Source organism: Dendroctonus ponderosae, unplaced genomic scaffold, assembly GCF_020466585.1.
Source record: "Dendroctonus ponderosae isolate FM_Combo_2020 unplaced genomic scaffold, Dpon_F_20191213v2 Dpon_F_20191213_1, whole genome shotgun sequence".
NCBI lineage: Eukaryota > Metazoa > Arthropoda > Insecta > Coleoptera > Curculionidae > Dendroctonus > Dendroctonus ponderosae.
Genome location: NW_026017110.1, coordinates 3,532,106 through 3,549,849, shown reverse-complemented (window position 1 = coordinate 3,549,849; position 17,744 = coordinate 3,532,106). Strand labels below are relative to the sequence as shown.

Below are 17,744 nucleotides of genomic sequence, written 5' to 3'. Positions count from 1 at the left end.
CAGTTTTCAATTTATGAATTCTACAAAAATCAGTATATGTATTCCCTTTGGTTCTCGTATGATGGTAATGGATACTGTCGTGTGTGCAGTATGAATCTTCATTATTTTTAACATGTACAAGACATTGATAAATGTATAATGAATATACCGTAAAAATTTTCAATTTTGAAAAATGAGATCGGCAGGTGCCTCTGTAACGAATATTACTGAGGATTCTAATAGCTCTCCTTTGAAGGGCAAACACTCTTACTGTATCAGCCGCATGTCCCCATGCTAGAATCGCATAAGAAATTTTAGAGTGCACACAAGCAAAATAAACTGTTAAGGCTGCTCCTTTTGAGATTATGGTAGCAAGTGTCCGCAAAGCAAAAACACCTGATGCCACACTGCTTCATACATCCGCCAGATGTAGTTTCCATGAGAGTTTTTGAGATTTTTGGTGGCACAAGTAGACCGAATCAGCTTCCGATTCTTTGCATCGTTCATGCTCAACTGGTTGGCCACTAACCAGTCAGTGACAATAGTTTGAGACTCACTTAGGTAACCATTCAAAGAACCAGTATTTTCAGCTTTTCTGACTATGGTTGTATCATCTGCGTACAGGACAAAATCAGCCGAAGTGTCACAGCCTACTAAGTCATTAATATCAATAATAAACAACAAAGGTCCAAGTATAGACCCTTGAGGCACTCCATAGTGTAAATGACAAAGTTCGGATCTCTTCCCGTTTAGGCTCACGAGCTGTGACCGATCAGTCAAATAAAAATATATCAAATTGACACTCTTCGAAGAGAATTTGTAATATTTTAACTTCAAAGCAAGAATATTAGATGAAACGCAGTCAAAAGCTTTCGTCAGATCGCAAACCAAAGTCCCACAGTAATCCCCAGCGTCGATAAAAGCAACTTTATTTCAAATTAATACAATTTTGAATATGAATTTTAATTATAACCAAACCTAACCGTAGACTGACTATCTTTAAGCTTAATTATTATGACTTCTGACCAAACTTCTAATGACTGAATAACTATAAACTGATATTTTATAAAAAATACTTAATATTGAGCATCTAGACAGAAACCTGGACAAATTGACGAAAAGTATCAATTTCACTTACCTGTTTGGTTGGCTACCAGAATTGACCAATGGAAAAATATTGTTATATATAAAGTTACGTATTCCGTAGCACGTAATGCTGCGAGCAAAGAGGCATTAGCAGCCCGAAAGAACGTATGCCTCTATAAAAAGGAACACCCTGTATATTTTTATAACCAGTCGCCTTACCTACGGCTAAGGGTCTAAACACTAGCCTACGTTTAAAATTTGAGCAAATTATTTCATAAACTGTAGGAATTAAAGAGAAAAAACCATTTTTTTTAAAGCGTTAGCACCCTGTATGGCACGTTGACCTGAGAACGCCTGAGAAAAAAACTTAAATGGAAACTCGACTTGTTTTGAGTTCCTCTACACGCCCCTGTTTTGTGTCCATAAGGTTGTGAATCACCCTGTATATAGATATCCTCTTCGTAGTAAATGGGATTACAGGTTTTTGTGAATCACCCTGTATATTCTACATTGGTAAATGTTCTACTTTTACTTCTCTGTTACTCAAGCCTGATGATTTCCAGGCCTGAAAATACACACGGTTGCTCATTAGTGCGTCAAAGTGCGATATCTCAGTAAATATGAACTTCAAAAGAAAATACTTCCTACGAAAGTTTTTGATGTTTAAAAGGTGCACATGTTACAATGACTCTTCAATATACTGGTTGCGTCATAAAAGTACCTTTATGTGTGGCAGTTAGTGACATAACACAAGTATGGTTTTTTAAATGGAACCCTCCCCATTTTTAGCGCTTTTCGGATGTATCGTCAAATTTGAATGTAAGTTTAATGGAAACGTTTTACCTGAAAAACTAACGGTTTTCGAATTATTCGATAAAATATGAAAATTCTGACGGCTTCTAGGTTTCACCAAATTTTATAAATATGTTTGAAACAGTTTCTGAGATATATACTTGTAACACTTTAAAAAACTCACCCTGTATATTGGTAATTTGTATATACTTACAGTAGTTGCCGTAGGTAAAAGTATTTTATTACTTTTTACTTATTTTATTATTATATCTACTTATTACCGTAGATTTTAGACTTATGGAACCGATCTCATGGTACACAAGTATATGTCGGGATACATGTATTATTGTGATATTCATATGCCTACCTAAATATGTATCTGCATCGATAATTGTATTTAATTAATTAATTTGTTGTTACATTGAATTTTTCGTTTATTTTCTCAAACTCAAACTTGGTTCATAATGTGGTCATTTTACTTTTTTTACCAAAGGTTTGTTGTTTGTATGATACACTTTTCACAAATTAATGGTACTTGGCGTTTCGCCCATTTATTTACTGCAATAAAAATTTGAAAATACTTCCAAAATCCAAACACCAATCGCTGTCGAAGTACTTTAAGTGAGATTAGGAGTATGTTTATGTTCAATTTGATATATTTGTTATGTTTTGTCACTGTACAAATATATTAAACTGAATATTAAACATTTCTTAATCTAAAATCTCAATTAAAGTAATGGGTAAAGAACGTAGCGGCGTACTTGCATTCATAGATGGCAGGAGGGTAACGCGGTTCAACATTGTGCAATGGCTATCTAGACTTGTCTTTATCTACGTGGTGTGCATAACCTATAAACTGCAGTGTCCTTGTGAAATTGTGAAGGAAAATTTGAAACAAAAACAAATACGTTTTGGGTATTAAAATCAAACTTACCAAAGTAACAGAAAAAGCAGAGTGTTTGGAACTGGCATCAAAATCATTAGTGTAACAAACGCTCCAACCTACAAAGATGAGTGCCGCCCAAGTCCAAGGTGAACATTTAGTGCAGAGCCCCATAATAAGTTCCTCTTCTGACTTATATACCACTCCTTTCGTGTCGAGGTTCTCCATTCGAGGTAGAGCGTCCTTTCGACACCTACATGTTCCCCAAAGTCCCAGATATATCCTCAACTTGCAACTCCAGATCCACGAACCTGTTTCCTGTATTGGTTATAGTATGTTTAGGTTTATTTAAATTATGCGACGATTTGGACCAAAATGTTACTGTGGTAATGTGGAAAACAATGCGTTTTATATTTAGGTGCTAACGCGACGATGCCTCAAGAAATATCGACTAGATACGCTACACTAACAGTGCTTCTTATTTTTATCACATCCCTAGCAGCCATGTTTGTGGTTTACCAAACATTCCCAGAAGTCACTGAGTGAGTATGGTAATAAGGCAGCGTTTTATGTGATTTTCAAAGGTTTGCTACTTTTTAGAGACGAGAAAAAGCATATCAAAGTGCCATGGAACATAGAAGACGCCAAAAACTTAGGCATAGTTTTAAGTAGATATAAACTGGACCATTATTATCATGTGATGAGTGGGGTGTTTTTAACGTACATTTTGTATCCTTTTGTCAAATTTTTTAATGTAGATTTCACGGGCTGGTAGCTAGTTGTTCCTTAATTTCATGACTATCCAGCCTACAATCGTTCGCCATTCCTGGATCATTGTTCCTCTCGATTTTATCGGGCTACTTATTCCCATTCTACGTGGCTCTGATTCTGGTCTGCACTTGCTCAATGCTGGGAGCAACTTTGTGCTTTCTACTGTCTCAACTGTTAGGTAGAAGACTTGTGATAAAGGTAGTTGAGGCTTCAATATTAGATAAGTGATTAAAACTGATCATTGCAGTATTTTCCGGAGAAAGCCAGCAAATGGAGTGTCCAGGTCGACAAGCACAAAAACAACTTATTTAATTACATGGTGTTCCTCAGAGTTACCCCCATTCTGCCAAATTGGTTCATCAATTTGGCCGCTCCAGTTCTTGGAGTGCCCTTAGTTCCGTTTGCTTTAGGCACATTTATAGGTAAGATTATTAAAGGTGTCCAGTGAAGCCTTCATAGTTTAAATATGTATTGTCGAAGCACTTTAAAGTCGAAAACATCTACTGAGTACATGTGGTAAACTCAGTAGTATTTGATTAAGAAATTATCCAGGTCTGATAAAACAGCCGAACAGCACCAATGGTTTATTTTGGGCTAAAGTCGGCTTTGAGGCTTGATCTTGTGATGTGATTTTAAGCAGATTCCTATTAGGGACTCGACCAGTGATCAATCCATACACCAAAAGCAGATGCGGGTATTCGAGTGACTAAATAAACGTTGCTAACGAAGCCTGATAATTGCTCCTATAATACCCCCTTGATCCATGGCCGATACATCATGGGATTGCCGATACATCACGCGTATATATATTTTTTAACATTATATTTTTTATGGGGCAGGTGTGGCACCACCTTCCTTCTTTGCAATCCAAGGAGGACAGACGTTGCATACAATGACTGTGCAAAATGGTGCATTCAACTTAAATTCCTTTATGTGGCTGGCTGTGTTTGCCGTTGTTTCAATAATTCCCATATTTCTGAAGAACAAAGTATAGAACTTTTTGGGGACACTAGTGAAATTCGTGCAAAATGGGAGCGCTTACGTTCATTTAGATAAGTTACTGACCCAAATCAGTATTGTTTTTGTTAAAAAATATAGTTTTAATACACCGTCTATGATAAGTAGTCAATTTGTGTTGGGATTGTGATTTGGTTGAAGAAGGACTAAATAAATGCAAAACGTTTTTTAAGAGGTTGTTTTCCCTTTAACTATTATGGTTGGAGTTGTTGCCTGAAGTAACGTTCGTTTTGAAAATGTTGACCTTAAGGCGAACCGCTTAAGGTAAAGCAAGAATTCGTTGGCTTAAATGGTTGAAAGTTCTCAAGTTTTTCATTTTATGGAAGCAGTCAAGATAAAAAATATTATTAACTGGCAACAGCAGCTAGAAACCTAAATAAATATAAGTGGACGATTATGAGCAGAAATTACTTTTACGTGGGAAATTCATCCAAGAACGACTCGTGATATACCAAATTTTAAAAACGCTCTATCTACAGCGTGTTAAAATTTTCATGAACAAGATCAAAGTTTGCGATATTACGGAACAGCCTGGAATATTTTAACGAATTTTTACACGTTTCGATAGTTTACAACAGGCCATGTTTTGTGATAAACATTTTGTTTTATCTCCACCAGTGGCGTAGATACGGGAAAATCGTAATTCAGTTATAAATAAAACACTCCTCTACACAATTTAGAAAAGGTACTCTTAGATTTTCGAGTAAACACGAAATCTTTCCTAGCGTGTTCGGGTTTAAAATAATTGAAGTTAACATCAGTCCCAAACTTTCTTTTTGGACGATTTGACACTAGAAACTAGAACAGAATTAGATATATTTTAGAGGAAAATCAAGCTCCATAAGAGCAAGGAAAAATTGGATGAAAAAAATCAAACTCTGATACTTATCCGTTATTCATAATTTATTTAGATATTGAATGAACCATTTGAACAAAAGATATGTAAATAATTCCCCTTACTACTTAAGGTGAGTTAATATGTGCTTTTTCAAGTCCGGCATATGCTTGGGCTTGAAGTCGCACTTGTGACATTTTAAGGCAGTATCTAGATATTGTTTACATTGTTCTTTAGAAGGAAGCTGGACAGAGCCGTTGTTGGCCAAACTTTGTCGAATATCTTTCGAATTGATAAAAAACTTGGTCGCAAAACTGTTCCAGTGCTTCTTCGTTTTCATTGCTGTGGAATCCAGGTCGTCACTGATTACATGCAAGTGCAACCGATGCATGCTGGCTTCCGCATGATAACCGATCATGAAGTTAACTCCCGGGTAATTTTCCTGCACATATTCCTTAGCGATTTTATCCATGTGTCTCAACATTCCCAGGTGTTCGGGCTGAACCGTTTTCAAGTCGCTGATATCTTTATTGGGCAACACCAGGAAATGATGCCTGGCTTTCGGGTAAAGGTCTTTAATCATTGTCACTTTGTTATCGGTTTTCAGTACCGAGTTGGGATTGTTCATGGCCTTTAGCAGTCCTAAGGCCCATGTTCTCTTCTCACCTGAAGTGTTCTCTCCGCTCTCAAGTTCGGCAAACTTTCGCTTCATCTTGATTTGGTTCGGTTTGTTTAACTACAGTATTCAATTGTTTGTAAATGCTCCAGAGCAACTAGTCGGTGGCAATTTGATTATTCGAACCTGTCTTCAGGTACGAACATCACATAACCTAATAACTATTCAAAGCTTTGTCTTCCGCCTCCTTTTGCTTTGGCAGCTTAAATGTTGCCGTTGCTCTCCTACGGCCGCCCCTAAAATGCAAAGTGTCCCACACTCTTGCCTATATTCAGAAATATTTGCATGTTTTAAAGCAGTTTGCGATCATTCCATTCCAGACGTTTAATGCTAGATGCCCCCAATTGCCAAAGAAGTCTCAAATCTAGACACTATCGGCAACACCGGTCGGCCTATTTTGCTTTCAACGCTTCACTTGGTAATAGTGACGTTTTTGTTATTATTGTTTTAATTTTCCTATTTAAAATTCCTATTTGATGGATAGTTTGCAATTAATTAATTAACCAACAGTAAGTACTGAGAATTGAACATACGGCCTATTTATCTGGAAGGGCTTGTGAAAGTGTCTGTGTTTGTTTCACCTGCCAAACCCCGGAGAACAACTTAAGAACTTTCTCCTTTTTTTAACAAACCTTGAGTGTTCAACACATTTAAATCCCCAATAGCATTGGTTTTATCAGGTTGTATTTCGTTGTTTGAGAATGCCGTTTCTAAGGAGAAAAACTGGGAAATAAACAAAGCTATTCTAACCTCTATAGGAGCTGAGAAAGTTTGAGTAAGTAGGATAAAATATGACTATATCACTTTACATATTCATCGCACACAGGGAAATCTGCATATTACATCGTTCTACGTTTAAAATAGTCGACTTTTGCTATTGCCAAAGCGTCAGCCTTGGACTTTTGACAACTATAAAATCACTACTATTCGGGTTGTTCTTTTTGTCTGTTCACATCGGAAAATATATAGCGCCTTGTTACTTGCACCTTGATGCATCTGCATTCATTGTGGTCGAACTGGAAGCCGGTAGAACAGTCCAAAATTTCACGACATTGGCAGCTACAGATGTTGGGATTCCACAGCTTCAGGTAGCTGTTCTTGTAGCACTTTTCTTCTTCGTCAAAGTTCTTGCAGACACAACGGCATTCTGACTCTCTGTACTCCTGATATTTGCCACAATCCTGAAACAATTACATTATTTGCATTATGATAAGAAACTGACTTATTTAATTAAGTTTATTATGTTTACCGCTGCCTTAACTTTGCAGCCACAGCTACATTTCGTGTGCTTTTCCACGAGAATTGGCTCCCTTCCCACATACTTTAGCAGCTTGTTGGTCCCAGTAGTGTAGCCAGTTTTCATTACCTGCAAATTTGTAAATTGGATTGTTTTAGGCGAATGTGCCCAAATACACTTACCGAGTAGGTAACCGTTTCAGTTTCTGTTGGCTGACAAGACAGCAGCTCATGTGAACAACAGCCTCCACATCGCTCGATTCTTATACATTCAGGAATGTAAAACACATTTGCATCTGATTGTGCTATTTTCACAGTAGTCAATTCGGGCATGCATTTGGCTGGACGCGCAATCAGGGCTGCATCTTAATTAGCAAAAACAAACATTGATGAAAACGATTAGATAGCACAACGGATTATTTATTCTATTATCTAATAAATAGTCCGGGTCTTAGTTCAGGTCTTGAGTTGTAAAGCTGTAGCCGGATAGAGCCTTGAAGTGCGCCCTTTTTTATACTAAACATAATTTTTGGAATGTTTCAGGTTTTGACGCAAAACGCAAAAGTTCTAAATTACCGCGGGTCTAGAAAACCGCTCTTATTATGTGACTCATATTTAGAGAACACGTTGAGCAGAAAAGATCTATTTATCAATGTCGATTAGACCTTTAAATTGCTCTCTTTTTCGCATCAAAGCTCATTTTAGGAATGAATTTAGTTTTCACGAAAAATGCAAATATTTCAAGTTAGTACAGGTTTGAAAAACACTATCAATTTTCTGGGAGTGGAACTATACGTTTAAAATCAACTCGAACAAAGTATCATTATCTACTTACTTCTTTCGGTTTCGTTCCCATCAGTGTCTCCGCCAAATCTATCTGAAACAACCAGAAAACTATTAGAAATCTCAATATTTACAGCAGCAGTTTGCGATGAATGGCCAAAAACCGACCGAAGATGCCCAGAAGGTGCTGGACTTCTTCACAGATCTCATAGAAACCTCGAAAACCCACTTGAAGTATTATTTAGCCGAAGATATAGTTCTCGATTGGTTTGGTCAGACCATTAGGGGCCAGAAAAAAGTGGCATCCTTCATTAAAACCAAGGTGAATCCGATCAGGCATCTATTCAAGGAAGCCAAGTCGACTAGCAAGATCGGGTTCAGGGATACGCATCTGGTTAAGGCGCCCAAGTACGATTTGTTTGCTGCTTTATCTGAAGTTGATGAAGTCTAAGGGATTTTTCCTTTGCAGATCGGCGCGAAGGATTTTGCGTTCAAGCTTCTTAAGCCCCCCCAGGCCCACGCTAATGAACACTCCGGTAAAGCAACTGCAGCCTTCCACAAGTGCCCGACGCTTAATTGGAAAACTCAACTTCGATAGCAATGGTAGTAGCAAAAGCAAAAGCGTAGGATCCCCTTCGCCTCCAATGAATAACATTTTAGAATCACCGCGAAAGCGTCAAAAATTGTCTTCGACCCAGCTAGACACTAGCGATATCGACATTTTGGAACCTGAAAGTGATAGTTCAGATGTTAAAGTGCAGTATTTGACTGCAGAAGGACATGTGGAGTTCCACAGGCCCAGCTCGAAGAAGATAATGAAGGAAACCAAGTGGCAGAGGCCCTGTAAAATTTACATAGCTTATGATAGCGGTAAAGACGTAAAGGACAGTAATTTTTATCTGATTATCTACGAAGGAAATGTGAAGTGTCGAAGGAACTTAATGAAGAGCTTTGATGCCGAAGAACCAGACAATTGAGTGAATCCATTGCTGGCGATCGAAACATCACTTTTAGGTGTTTGAGAAATTGCTCACATTGGGTTTTAATGCGAATCAAATATTTCCCGTTTTTAAGCGCTGTTTCAGTTCAATATTCGAATTGCTGGTTAATTTTTTTAAAGTCGAACAGAAAATATCTTGCGTTATTCTATTGTTACTTAATAGTTTCTGTTGGACAAACGAGTGCAAATAATTTGAAAAAAAATACTGACATGTGAATATATGAAAGCTTTTATTTAAATGTTGTTCCTTATTTTCTCGATGCTGGTTAACCCAACAAATATTTCCCATACAATTTCTATTTGAAAACCTATCGAATTGGATTCGGATCGGTAATTTTCTAGAAATGTTCCGCTAGTGTTTTGGTCGCCAATTTAGCAAACTCCTTGTGCTGGATAAAAATGAATTTGAATTATTTAAAAATGTTGGAAAGTTAACAAAAATATGTTTGTTGCTATTGACTTGGTCATTGTTAACAATCAATTTTAAGTTGCGCGTATTGATGGTGAATATTCAAGAGCGCAACACACTCACGTTTTTTTATATAAACTTGTTATTTGTTTATTTAGCATTAATGCGTATTATTTTAAGCAATTTACGATAAATCACCTGTTGTAAATATTACATTGTTAAATATGGTATTTTTGTATTGAAAATAAATAGTCTACTTACTGGCGATAAACGAGACTTTTTCTGGTTCCGGCCCATCTTCTATAGCATTGAGAAGCAAATCTGAAACGATGTATTCGTTTATGGATTTTGCAAAGTCCAAAGGTACCTAAAATAACATTGTTAGTAAAGTATGGACACACATTAGAATTGATACTTCATCCTGGTATAAAAACAAATGATCTTCAGGAAATTGGTTTAATTGATATCGTGAATGTATGAATAATTCCTAGTTCCCAGATACTTACTCCTGATGTATTTGCGAAGTTGCTTGCAGATTTTTCATTTGTTTTTGACGAACTAAGAAAGTGATAGTGAACGTGTCCTGGATCTGGGGGGCCGTTGCGTAGATGATGGTAAGGAAGATGGTCATGTGGTGGTGGTGGAGGACGCATGCCGAAATCCAGAGGGAGAAAGTCTCTGAATAAAGCATATTTTTAAAAAAATTGTCAGAAATTCCAAGAGTAGACCGCCCGTATATGTATATGAGAGCCAAAGTGTCATTAAACTAAATAAATTAAAGGTGCATCTTCAAACCTGTTTGGATCCCCAGGTCTTCCGTAATTATATGCCGCTCTGATCCGCACTTGCTTCAGCTCTTCGACATTTTCACTCAGAACCAAATGGTTGCAAAGCACCAATAAATTCAGCACTACGTAAAACATCAGCCTCATTGTGATGTATATTTTTTAAACGATAGTAATTTCCTTTAATTTCAACTAAACTTAAAGAACCATTCGCGAAGCAGGTTTGACTAGTGTGATAAGTACCGGGTGCCTACTCTCGCAAGCTTCGGTCGCGTACTGTGAATATTTCTTAATGTTTCACGGTTAGAACGTAAAAATATGTGTGATTTTTTAGAGGACATTCCGAATGCACTGGTTACGACGACGCAGGTAATTGCATCATTTGGGCATATCAATTAAATAATTGTGCATGTCGACCCAAAGGAGAACCGCCGAAGATAACACAACGATATGCTAAATATCTTCTAAATAAAACTGTTGAAATTATCACTTAAAGCGAAACAGGGGCCCCTCTTTGTAAGAGGAATAAGAACCTTCTTAATCGACGAGCTGAAACGCAGAATAATCGTACTTCATGCGATATAAATTGTGCGCAAATTGGTGCAAGTTTTAATTGTAATTTTCCGGTGTTTATATAGAATTTGCTATTTAAATATACCCGGTAATTCGTTTTCCACATTAAACAAATTTTGCGATTGATAAAGGATTGGAAATTAAGTTTGGTACGTGATTTTTCACTATATATTTGAGCTACAGGTTGTTGCACGCAATCTAACGCCAATTGCTACAAGTAGCATGCTTTTTCCGTTTACTTGAGCTGAAATTTGTACAAACAAGTTACGAAATATTAAGAATAACATCAGGAATTTTGATACTGGAAAATTTCATGGGAAATTACAAAATACCGATAATGCATAATGCATACAAACGGTGTTCTGTAATTAGCAAATTTAATCACGTTTTCCATTTCTTGTCGCACTTGGAAGTAAGCACCATTTCGTTCTATGACTCAGGATTGTTTGTCGCCTTTTATACACATTAATAGTCCATTTATCTAAATAGAGAATGCACTTTCATGAAGCACCTGGAAACTCGAAGGACATAGAAACGACACCTAAAAATTCTATATAAATATATTTTCAGAATGTGTTTAAATGGTAATTTTAAATTGGGGTTTAATATACGGTTTACTCTATAATGAGATGAATGAATCAGAGAAACTGTTCAAAATCATAAAATGCCTCATTAGCACTCATTAGTGACTTCTTTATTGTTAAAACATGCAAAGTGAGGAATGATAATGATAAGTAACGGTTAATGTATTAAATATTAATTTTACTTCTTGTTAATATTGTTAGTCATTCGAAATCTTTTTTTCAGAAAAGATCAGTCCCTAAAATATTTGCCTTTTATTATAACTGTGTTTTACGGGTTTTTAAAATATTTGCTTTTTTGTTCTTTTCTTAGTTTTGCTCTGTAACGGGTTATTCGGGAATAAAAAACAGTGTTCCTTCCATTAGCAAATTTGTTTGCTTTTTGCTTCTTTTGCTTCAAAATAGCACTTTCGAGAAAACATTACCCTTGGTGTATTTAAATTGCAATCAGATAAAGCAAGAAAATAATGGGCGATTAAAAGAAAAAACCAAAATGGAAAGTAAGTATAATCGATTCAATTTATAAACAAAGCAGCTCCATATTGTTCTCACAATAAGATCTTGAATAAGAATTTCGGGGTCAAAACTACTTGAATTTCCTCACTCATCTGGTTATGACTCAATCGAATTTTCAATTATCTATCCAACGATACCAAAACGCATTCTTGTTGTTGCTCAAAAGTTGCTCAAATGGTTCTCGAGAAGCTTCGAAAAAAGCAGCGTCATGTTTGAGTCGATTTTGCAACAAAAAAAACACGCAAATCTGAAACTTCGTGAAATCATGACTTTTTGACAAAACCGTCAACATTTTATTATCGATGGTTCACTTTCTTAAAAGGCCATTTAGTTTTCTCTGGATTGATGTAAAATAGAGCGTTCTTGCTCATTTTGCATCCGAGAAATGAGCAAAAACGGGACGAGAAACAAGAAATTTTGGCATAATCTTGCACCTAAGTGTCTGGTATTTAAATTTCTCTTTCTGGGGCAAAACTACTCGAATTTCCTCACTCATGTTGTTATGACTGAGTCGAATTTTCAATTATCAATCCAACGATGCCAAAACGAATTCTGTGGCTCAAATTGTTCTTTGGGTTTCAGCTCAATTGAGATCATGTTTTAGCTGTTTTAAGTGTTTTTTTTTGCTGTTTTAAGTGTTCTTAGGCATGTTTCATACCAGATTTATAGGTCGGTCTGGTTTTCCGCTAGACCATTTTCTTTGTAACAGGATCGGATTGTCTTTTGTCCGATTTATTTTCATTAATATTAATGGTTGATGGTTAATGAACATTTGACCATTGACATGTAATATTTGCTTCAGGGTATCTAGAATAGGATGTTATGCAACAATTTCTGAATGATAAATCGTTGCTCCACGTCTAGCGAAGAAGACTCATCCGTTCGAAGAATTTTGCGCAAATGGATTTTGGTCTGCTGAGCTTGAATGCCTCTGGGGGATTCTGATTCACTTTTTAGCATCGGCTGAGTTTAAATCTTGAACTTTGTGATATACATGTCTGTGACTATTTCATATTCTTCCTATTATTTGAGAGTATGATTTAGTATTTTCTAAACCTTTTCGTGGGCCGTAATTGGATTTCTTTACGTTTTATTTTACGAATTGATCACTAGTGCAGTTTTATCTCCCAACGCAAAAAAATCACTCGTAAACAATTCGCCCTTTATAAAGATGAAGAGATACTTGTTAAATTTGTAACAGAAGACGTGATGAAATTGTGTCTACTCAAGAAACACCGTTTTGCCTAAAAGATACGTGAAAGGAAGTTTTTACGAACTCCTACGAATCTACAACATAGATATTTATTGTTGCTGGGCCGCCCAATGGAAGCCGAGTTAAAAATTGTTATTGACAGTAGGAAATATGCGATTCAAATTGTTATTATTTTGGCGGTTTAAATTTCAAGTTGCACAGGCTGAGTCGTACAGAAAATTTGTGTAACAAAGGCGCCTTTGATCGGGAAAATGCCATAGAAAGCGTTGTAATGGCAATCGCTAAATTACTTATTGTGTAATCCAGCACACGAATAAAATAAACGTGTTGCAAGCTATGTGGCATTGATATACAGGGTGTTCCGTAAATACGTTAAAATATTTTAACAGCGTGTTCTCCTAGTCATTTTAGAGGGGGGTGTTCCTGAGAATGTTTTTAATTTGAGGTCTCATTTTTGAGATATTTGATCTCCAAAATGGCGAAAAATATTAGTTTCTGTTGTTTTTCTTTAAAACGGTTAAACATAGAAACTTCAATTTTGATACACATTATAAACTAATTGAGTGCCATTCTATGGTAGTGTTTTGTAGTTCAGTTTACTTTTTTACAGGGTAGAAATGTGGAACTTCTACTTTTGTTTTGTTCAGAACTTTTTTGTGTCCACTTAAACTTTTATCAACATAATTTTTTTAATTACTACAAGTGATTTATCAACTTTTTTAGCTCTTATGGTTCTTTCTTAAGGGCACTAGATTGCCCGCAAAAAATTAAATCGTTTCGGCTTGGACAAAACTTTCCAGGCCGTTAGATTGGTGTAGGTCAAGAAGTTCCTATAAACTCGCCTACTAGACCTCCCGGTCTAAACGCGCTCGATTTTTACTTCTGGGGCCATTTAAGAAATACGGTTAATTCAACAGAAGTGAATTCAATCGAATAATTTTAGGAAAGAATATTTAATATTTCTGGCGAAATAAAAACTTCAGTGCAAAGTTTACGGTCTGTACATTTTAATTTCATTAAAAGACTGCGATTATGCCAAGAATATCAAGGTGACCAATTTTAACAGCTGCTAAGTTAACATTAGAATGGTCATTTAAATTTAATTTTGCTTGTTTATATCGTTGCGCATATTGTTACCATGTTTTTATTTAAGTAACATTTATTCAAACTTAATAATTGAAATCTGACCAAAATACACAGTTTAGAAAAATAATTTAGGTTGTTAGTAATCAACTAATAATGCGTACCAAAATTGTTATATGAAAACGTTATTAGATTTTTACAAATTAACTTAATTACTTACAGATGTTGAGAACGGCAACGAAAACGATTTTATTTTTTGCGGGCAAACTAGTGGTCTTAGGAAAAAACAATAAGAGATAAAAAAGTTTGCAAATAGCATGTCGTAATTAACAAAATTATGTCGAGAAAAGTTTAAGTGCACACAAAAAAGTTCTGAACAAAACAAAAGTAGGGGCATTTCTACATTTCTACCCTGTATAAAAGCAAACTGAACCACGAAACACTATCATAAAATGGCACTTAATTAGCTTATAATGTATACCAAAATTGAAGTTTCTATGTTTAACCGTTTTAAAGGAAAACAACAAAAACTAATATTTTCCGCCATTTTGGAAATCAAATAACTCAACAACGAAACCTCAAATTAAAAAAAATTCTCAGGAAGACCCTTTCTTAAATGACTAGAAGAATACGCTGTTAGAATATTTTAACACATTTACGGAACACCCTGTATAATGTCCAGTTTGGAAGCATTATAGTATAATTAGAGTTTCACTTATACGATTTTACGGCAAAAATCCCACAATACACGTATGCAAGCTACTCAAGAAAATTATTAAATACGAATGGTAAAGTCCACAAAAATGCTGGGCCAAAATTTCGGTTTTTCTAAATTACATTGGAACACAACCCACAAATAATCAACCCTTGAGGAACTTTTTGTATGAACTTATAGTGGTTTTTGGTGTTAGGCTTTTTTGTTGGGCACTAGGAAAAAAATGTTACACACTGTTTCCCCGTGGAAAAACGTATTAATTGCGTTCATCAACTTGAAGGTACCCACCGTAGCCATTTTACGTCCGCGTTTACCAAATTTGAATGCAATAGACGTGATTTGAAGGCAATTTTATCAAAAAGAATTTCTGTTCCTAATTTAGCACTTTCTACATGCAGATAAATATGCAGTGGAAACTTTGGGCATTTGAGTCATCGACTAAATATCTCCGCCAATATTTTCTACAACACATATGCATTTTTTTCAGTTATTACTGGCGCTTTTATTCTATTATGTATAAAACAACAATTATCGCAATCAATAATGAGTCAAGGATCTAAAAATATTCTAGCAGTGGCCGCGGGCAAGGTTGGCACAGAAAATATGAAAGAACTGTACTAATCGACTGGCCATTCGATTTAAAATCGAGTTCGATTATGTTATTATGCAGCGATTAAAATTCGTGTAAATTTAAATAACATTTATTCCTGCTGGTAGTGGACTCAAAGCCAATTTCAGTGTTGTTATTGCAGGTTTCAATGGCAACTATTGTACGACATGAAACAACTTTTAATCCCATGGGCTGCTATTCAGGAACCTGCGGAAAAGCTGCAAATAGCGAGCTTTCAGTGAAACTTTATACAAATCAAGCTGAAGGCCTAAATTCGTTCAGTTCATGAATAGGTTTCCCTACACCTGCGCTTTTAGTGGACGTTACGTTTGATCAATTTTCCGGAAGTAATAATACAAAATGACGGATACAAGCACAAAAACACTGTCTATAGGACCAGCATCCTTTCGGGTTTATTTCTTCGTGGTAAATTTAGTTTCTCGCGGCTGTGAGACATTTGTCACGGTGCTGGAAGTGAAATGATTTTGATGCTTATCAGCTACACAAAGGTATTAATATGTACAGTTAATTAGCTGATGCGCACTGAAGCTGTTCTGAAAAGTTTAAAACAACTTTCGTTCAGCTCATGCATAAGTGAGCCCCTGCAAATACCGGAAAGCATGATTAAAATTGAGTGAATCCAAACTCCAGACGAGATGATCAAGTAACAAGGAGGCAGTCAGGAATGAGACATCTTCTGGATCATTTGATCATGCTGATAATCTTAGCAAATCATGATATAGGCGCTGAACAGGAATTGGAATTCACCGATGTGGACGTAGCCAAATTAGCAACACATACCTATGGAACAGGTAATTTCGGTCTAGAACAAGGACATTTCTCTGATATCAGTGGGAAGAACTGGTGAAGGTGTAGAGACAATCACTGACCTGCAAGCGTCTATACATGGAGAATTAGGTTTCATCTTAATACCTTCGGGAAACATTAGAACAGGTTAAGATAATGTGATGATGATAATGATGGTGGCTTAAATAAAGCCTAAACGTTAGCCCATGGAAAATAGTCTATTTTTTACTAATTATCTTCACGGTCACCAAGAAACCTCAACAATGATAATTATATTAAAATTTTTCCAAAATCGCATCGTTTTGGGCATACAGTACAGATAAATTAGTACTATTTTTTGTTTAAGTTTTGATACAAAATAAAGGGGAATTGGCCCACAAAATACACTTGCAAAAAGGTTGGATGATTAAAACTTTGTTTGTAGACCGAATTTAACTTGATTCAAGACTGAAAAACGAAAATCAAGGAAAAAATGTTCAACACTTTTTACCTACGAAACATTGCGATTTAGGTAATTTTTCTGGTGGTAGGGCCTGAGAGAACCTGTTGTATTGACTCTCGAAGTTATAACAAACCCGAATCACCCCGTATATAGCAGCTCATTATCTATGAAAACATATAAAACCGTTTATCGAAAAAATCGAATGTCGAGTAGCTTTCGTAGAAAAATTAACTGCTGCTTGCTTTGTTATACTCGATCGATTATTCATAGAGATAACATATGTCCTAGTTTATGACATGGAAACTATAGGAAATTCATTGATTAATACGATTCACACAAGTTCCGGGTTTCCGTGGAGGTTTCCATGCTCTGGAGTTTCACCGTGCAAGGCACCGGAAAAGTTTTCCAACTGCTGCACCGTCATAAGAAAAAGTTGCAATCATCGATTCAACAATTTAAGGAATTAATAGGGTTTAGCGTTGGGGAAACTGACATCAAAAGCAATTTATTAATGGAATATTATTCTTGAGGAATATCCAAGAAATAATCAGGCCTTCTCTCGGTCTTCTTAACGGTAATTTTATGGAAGAGCGATTTTTTTGATTTTTCTGCGAATTCCCGGGAATTTCCCGAGAAGCGTGCAGCGATTTAGTTTGCTAGTCCCAGATAGCACAAAATATTACATACATATTTAGGAAATATTTATACGTTTGCTAAATATTTCAGATCAAAGCAAGTATTTCTTAAATATTATTTTTAAAATATTTGTTTCTAATATTTAATTAGCATGAAACAAATAAGTGAATAATAATTGTCTTATTACATAATACTTTTTGTACCTATATATAACACCACTGACACGCAAAAAGTTACTAATATATTATTTTAATAAGTGGGAACAAACTTTAGAACATAATATTTCAATTTTCATTGGTCAATGAATAGAAAATAT

General features: G+C 35.8%; 5 protein-coding genes across 13 annotated transcripts in view; 3 read left to right on the top strand and 2 right to left on the bottom strand.

The window, feature by feature from the left end:
- The first annotated feature begins 1,798 nt into the window (after nucleotides 1-1,798).
- LOC109536568 (transmembrane protein 41 homolog) lies at nucleotides 1,799-4,700 on the top strand. Of its 2 annotated transcripts, none has more exons than XM_048670468.1 (6): nucleotides 1,799-1,884; nucleotides 3,159-3,282; nucleotides 3,341-3,469; nucleotides 3,547-3,709; nucleotides 3,759-3,933; nucleotides 4,351-4,700. In XM_048670468.1, exons 1-6 carry the CDS (start codon nucleotides 1,833-1,835, stop codon nucleotides 4,503-4,505), a joined length of 798 nt encoding a protein of 265 aa, XP_048526425.1. In that variant the 5' UTR covers nucleotides 1,799-1,832; the 3' UTR covers nucleotides 4,506-4,700. The 2 variants fall into 2 exon arrangements, with proteins under 2 accessions (XP_048526425.1, XP_019758398.2); XM_019902839.2 differs by lacking the exon at nucleotides 1,799-1,884 and adding an exon at nucleotides 2,674-2,889.
- Nucleotides 4,701-5,413: 713 nt separating this feature from the next.
- Nucleotides 5,414-6,239, bottom strand: LOC109535577 (aprataxin). Its single transcript, XM_019901496.2, has one exon. It carries the CDS (start codon nucleotides 6,073-6,075, stop codon nucleotides 5,488-5,490), a length of 588 nt encoding a protein of 195 aa, XP_019757055.1. The 5' UTR covers nucleotides 6,076-6,239; the 3' UTR covers nucleotides 5,414-5,487.
- Nucleotides 6,240-6,447: 208 nt separating this feature from the next.
- Nucleotides 6,448-9,738, top strand: LOC109535576. 6 transcript variants are annotated; one of them, XM_019901495.2, is made up of 4 exons: nucleotides 6,448-6,814; nucleotides 8,195-8,466; nucleotides 8,528-8,661; nucleotides 8,719-9,738. In XM_019901495.2, the coding sequence occupies exons 2-4, from the start codon at nucleotides 8,207-8,209 to the stop codon at nucleotides 9,033-9,035; spliced, it is 711 nt and encodes a 236-aa protein (XP_019757054.1). In that variant the 5' UTR covers nucleotides 6,448-6,814; nucleotides 8,195-8,206; the 3' UTR covers nucleotides 9,036-9,738. The 6 variants fall into 6 exon arrangements, with proteins under 6 accessions (XP_019757054.1, XP_048522527.1, XP_048522518.1 ...); XM_019901494.2 differs by lacking the exon at nucleotides 6,448-6,814 and adding an exon at nucleotides 7,634-8,019; XM_048666570.1 differs by having other exon boundaries at nucleotides 8,198-8,466; nucleotides 8,528-9,738.
- LOC109535575 lies at nucleotides 6,820-10,803 on the bottom strand. Of its 2 annotated transcripts, XM_019901492.2 has the most exons (7): nucleotides 10,263-10,796; nucleotides 9,974-10,145; nucleotides 9,729-9,834; nucleotides 8,111-8,152; nucleotides 7,459-7,640; nucleotides 7,289-7,405; nucleotides 6,820-7,220 (listed from the first exon to the last, which is right to left on the bottom strand). In XM_019901492.2, exons 1-7 carry the CDS (start codon nucleotides 10,397-10,399, stop codon nucleotides 6,963-6,965), a joined length of 1,014 nt encoding a protein of 337 aa, XP_019757051.1. In that variant the 5' UTR covers nucleotides 10,400-10,796; the 3' UTR covers nucleotides 6,820-6,962. The 2 variants fall into 2 exon arrangements, with proteins under 2 accessions (XP_019757051.1, XP_019757052.1); XM_019901493.2 differs by lacking the exon at nucleotides 7,289-7,405 and having other exon boundaries at nucleotides 10,263-10,803.
- A 4,835-nt stretch (nucleotides 10,804-15,638) lies between these two features.
- Nucleotides 15,639-17,744, top strand: part of LOC109547009 — a 9,335-nt gene continuing 7,229 nt past the window's right edge. Inside the window, exons 1-2 of one of the 2 annotated variants that reach the window (XM_048670587.1) lie at nucleotides 15,639-16,052; nucleotides 16,127-16,355. In XM_048670587.1, the coding sequence (XP_048526544.1) occupies nucleotides 16,229-16,355 (127 nt within the window). In that variant the 5' untranslated portion in view covers nucleotides 15,639-16,052; nucleotides 16,127-16,228. Of the gene's footprint in view, nucleotides 16,356-17,744 lie in introns of both variants that reach the window. The other variant, XM_048670586.1, reaches the window with a different exon arrangement.

What these genes read in the sequence shown, in the direction of transcription:
- LOC109536568 (XM_048670468.1), top strand. Translation starts at nt 1,833, where the DNA reads ATGGAACCCTCCCCATTTTTAGCGCTTTTCGGATGTATCGTCAAATTT. An exon ending in ACATTCCCAGAAGTCACTGA is followed by an intron (nt 3,283 to 3,340) that starts GTGAGTATGGTA and finishes GCTACTTTTTAG; the next exon opens with AGACGAGAAAAAGCATATCA. An exon ending in TGCTTTAGGCACATTTATAG is followed by an intron (nt 3,934 to 4,350) that starts GTAAGATTATTA and finishes TTTATGGGGCAG; the next exon opens with GTGTGGCACCACCTTCCTTC.
- LOC109535577 (XM_019901496.2), bottom strand. Translation starts at nt 6,075, where the DNA reads ATGAAGCGAAAGTTTGCCGAACTTGAGAGCGGAGAGAACACTTCAGGT.
- LOC109535576 (XM_048666554.1), top strand. An exon ending in CATCTGGTTAAGGCGCCCAA is followed by an intron (nt 8,467 to 8,527) that starts GTACGATTTGTT and finishes TTTCCTTTGCAG; the next exon opens with ATCGGCGCGAAGGATTTTGC.
- LOC109535575 (XM_019901492.2), bottom strand. Translation starts at nt 10,399, where the DNA reads ATGAGGCTGATGTTTTACGTAGTGCTGAATTTATTGGTGCTTTGCAAC. An exon ending in CTGAAACGGTTACCTACTCG is followed by an intron (nt 7,406 to 7,458) that starts GTAAGTGTATTT and finishes ACAAATTTGCAG; the next exon opens with GTAATGAAAACTGGCTACAC. An exon ending in GCTGCAAAGTTAAGGCAGCG is followed by an intron (nt 7,221 to 7,288) that starts GTAAACATAATA and finishes TAATTGTTTCAG; the next exon opens with GATTGTGGCAAATATCAGGA.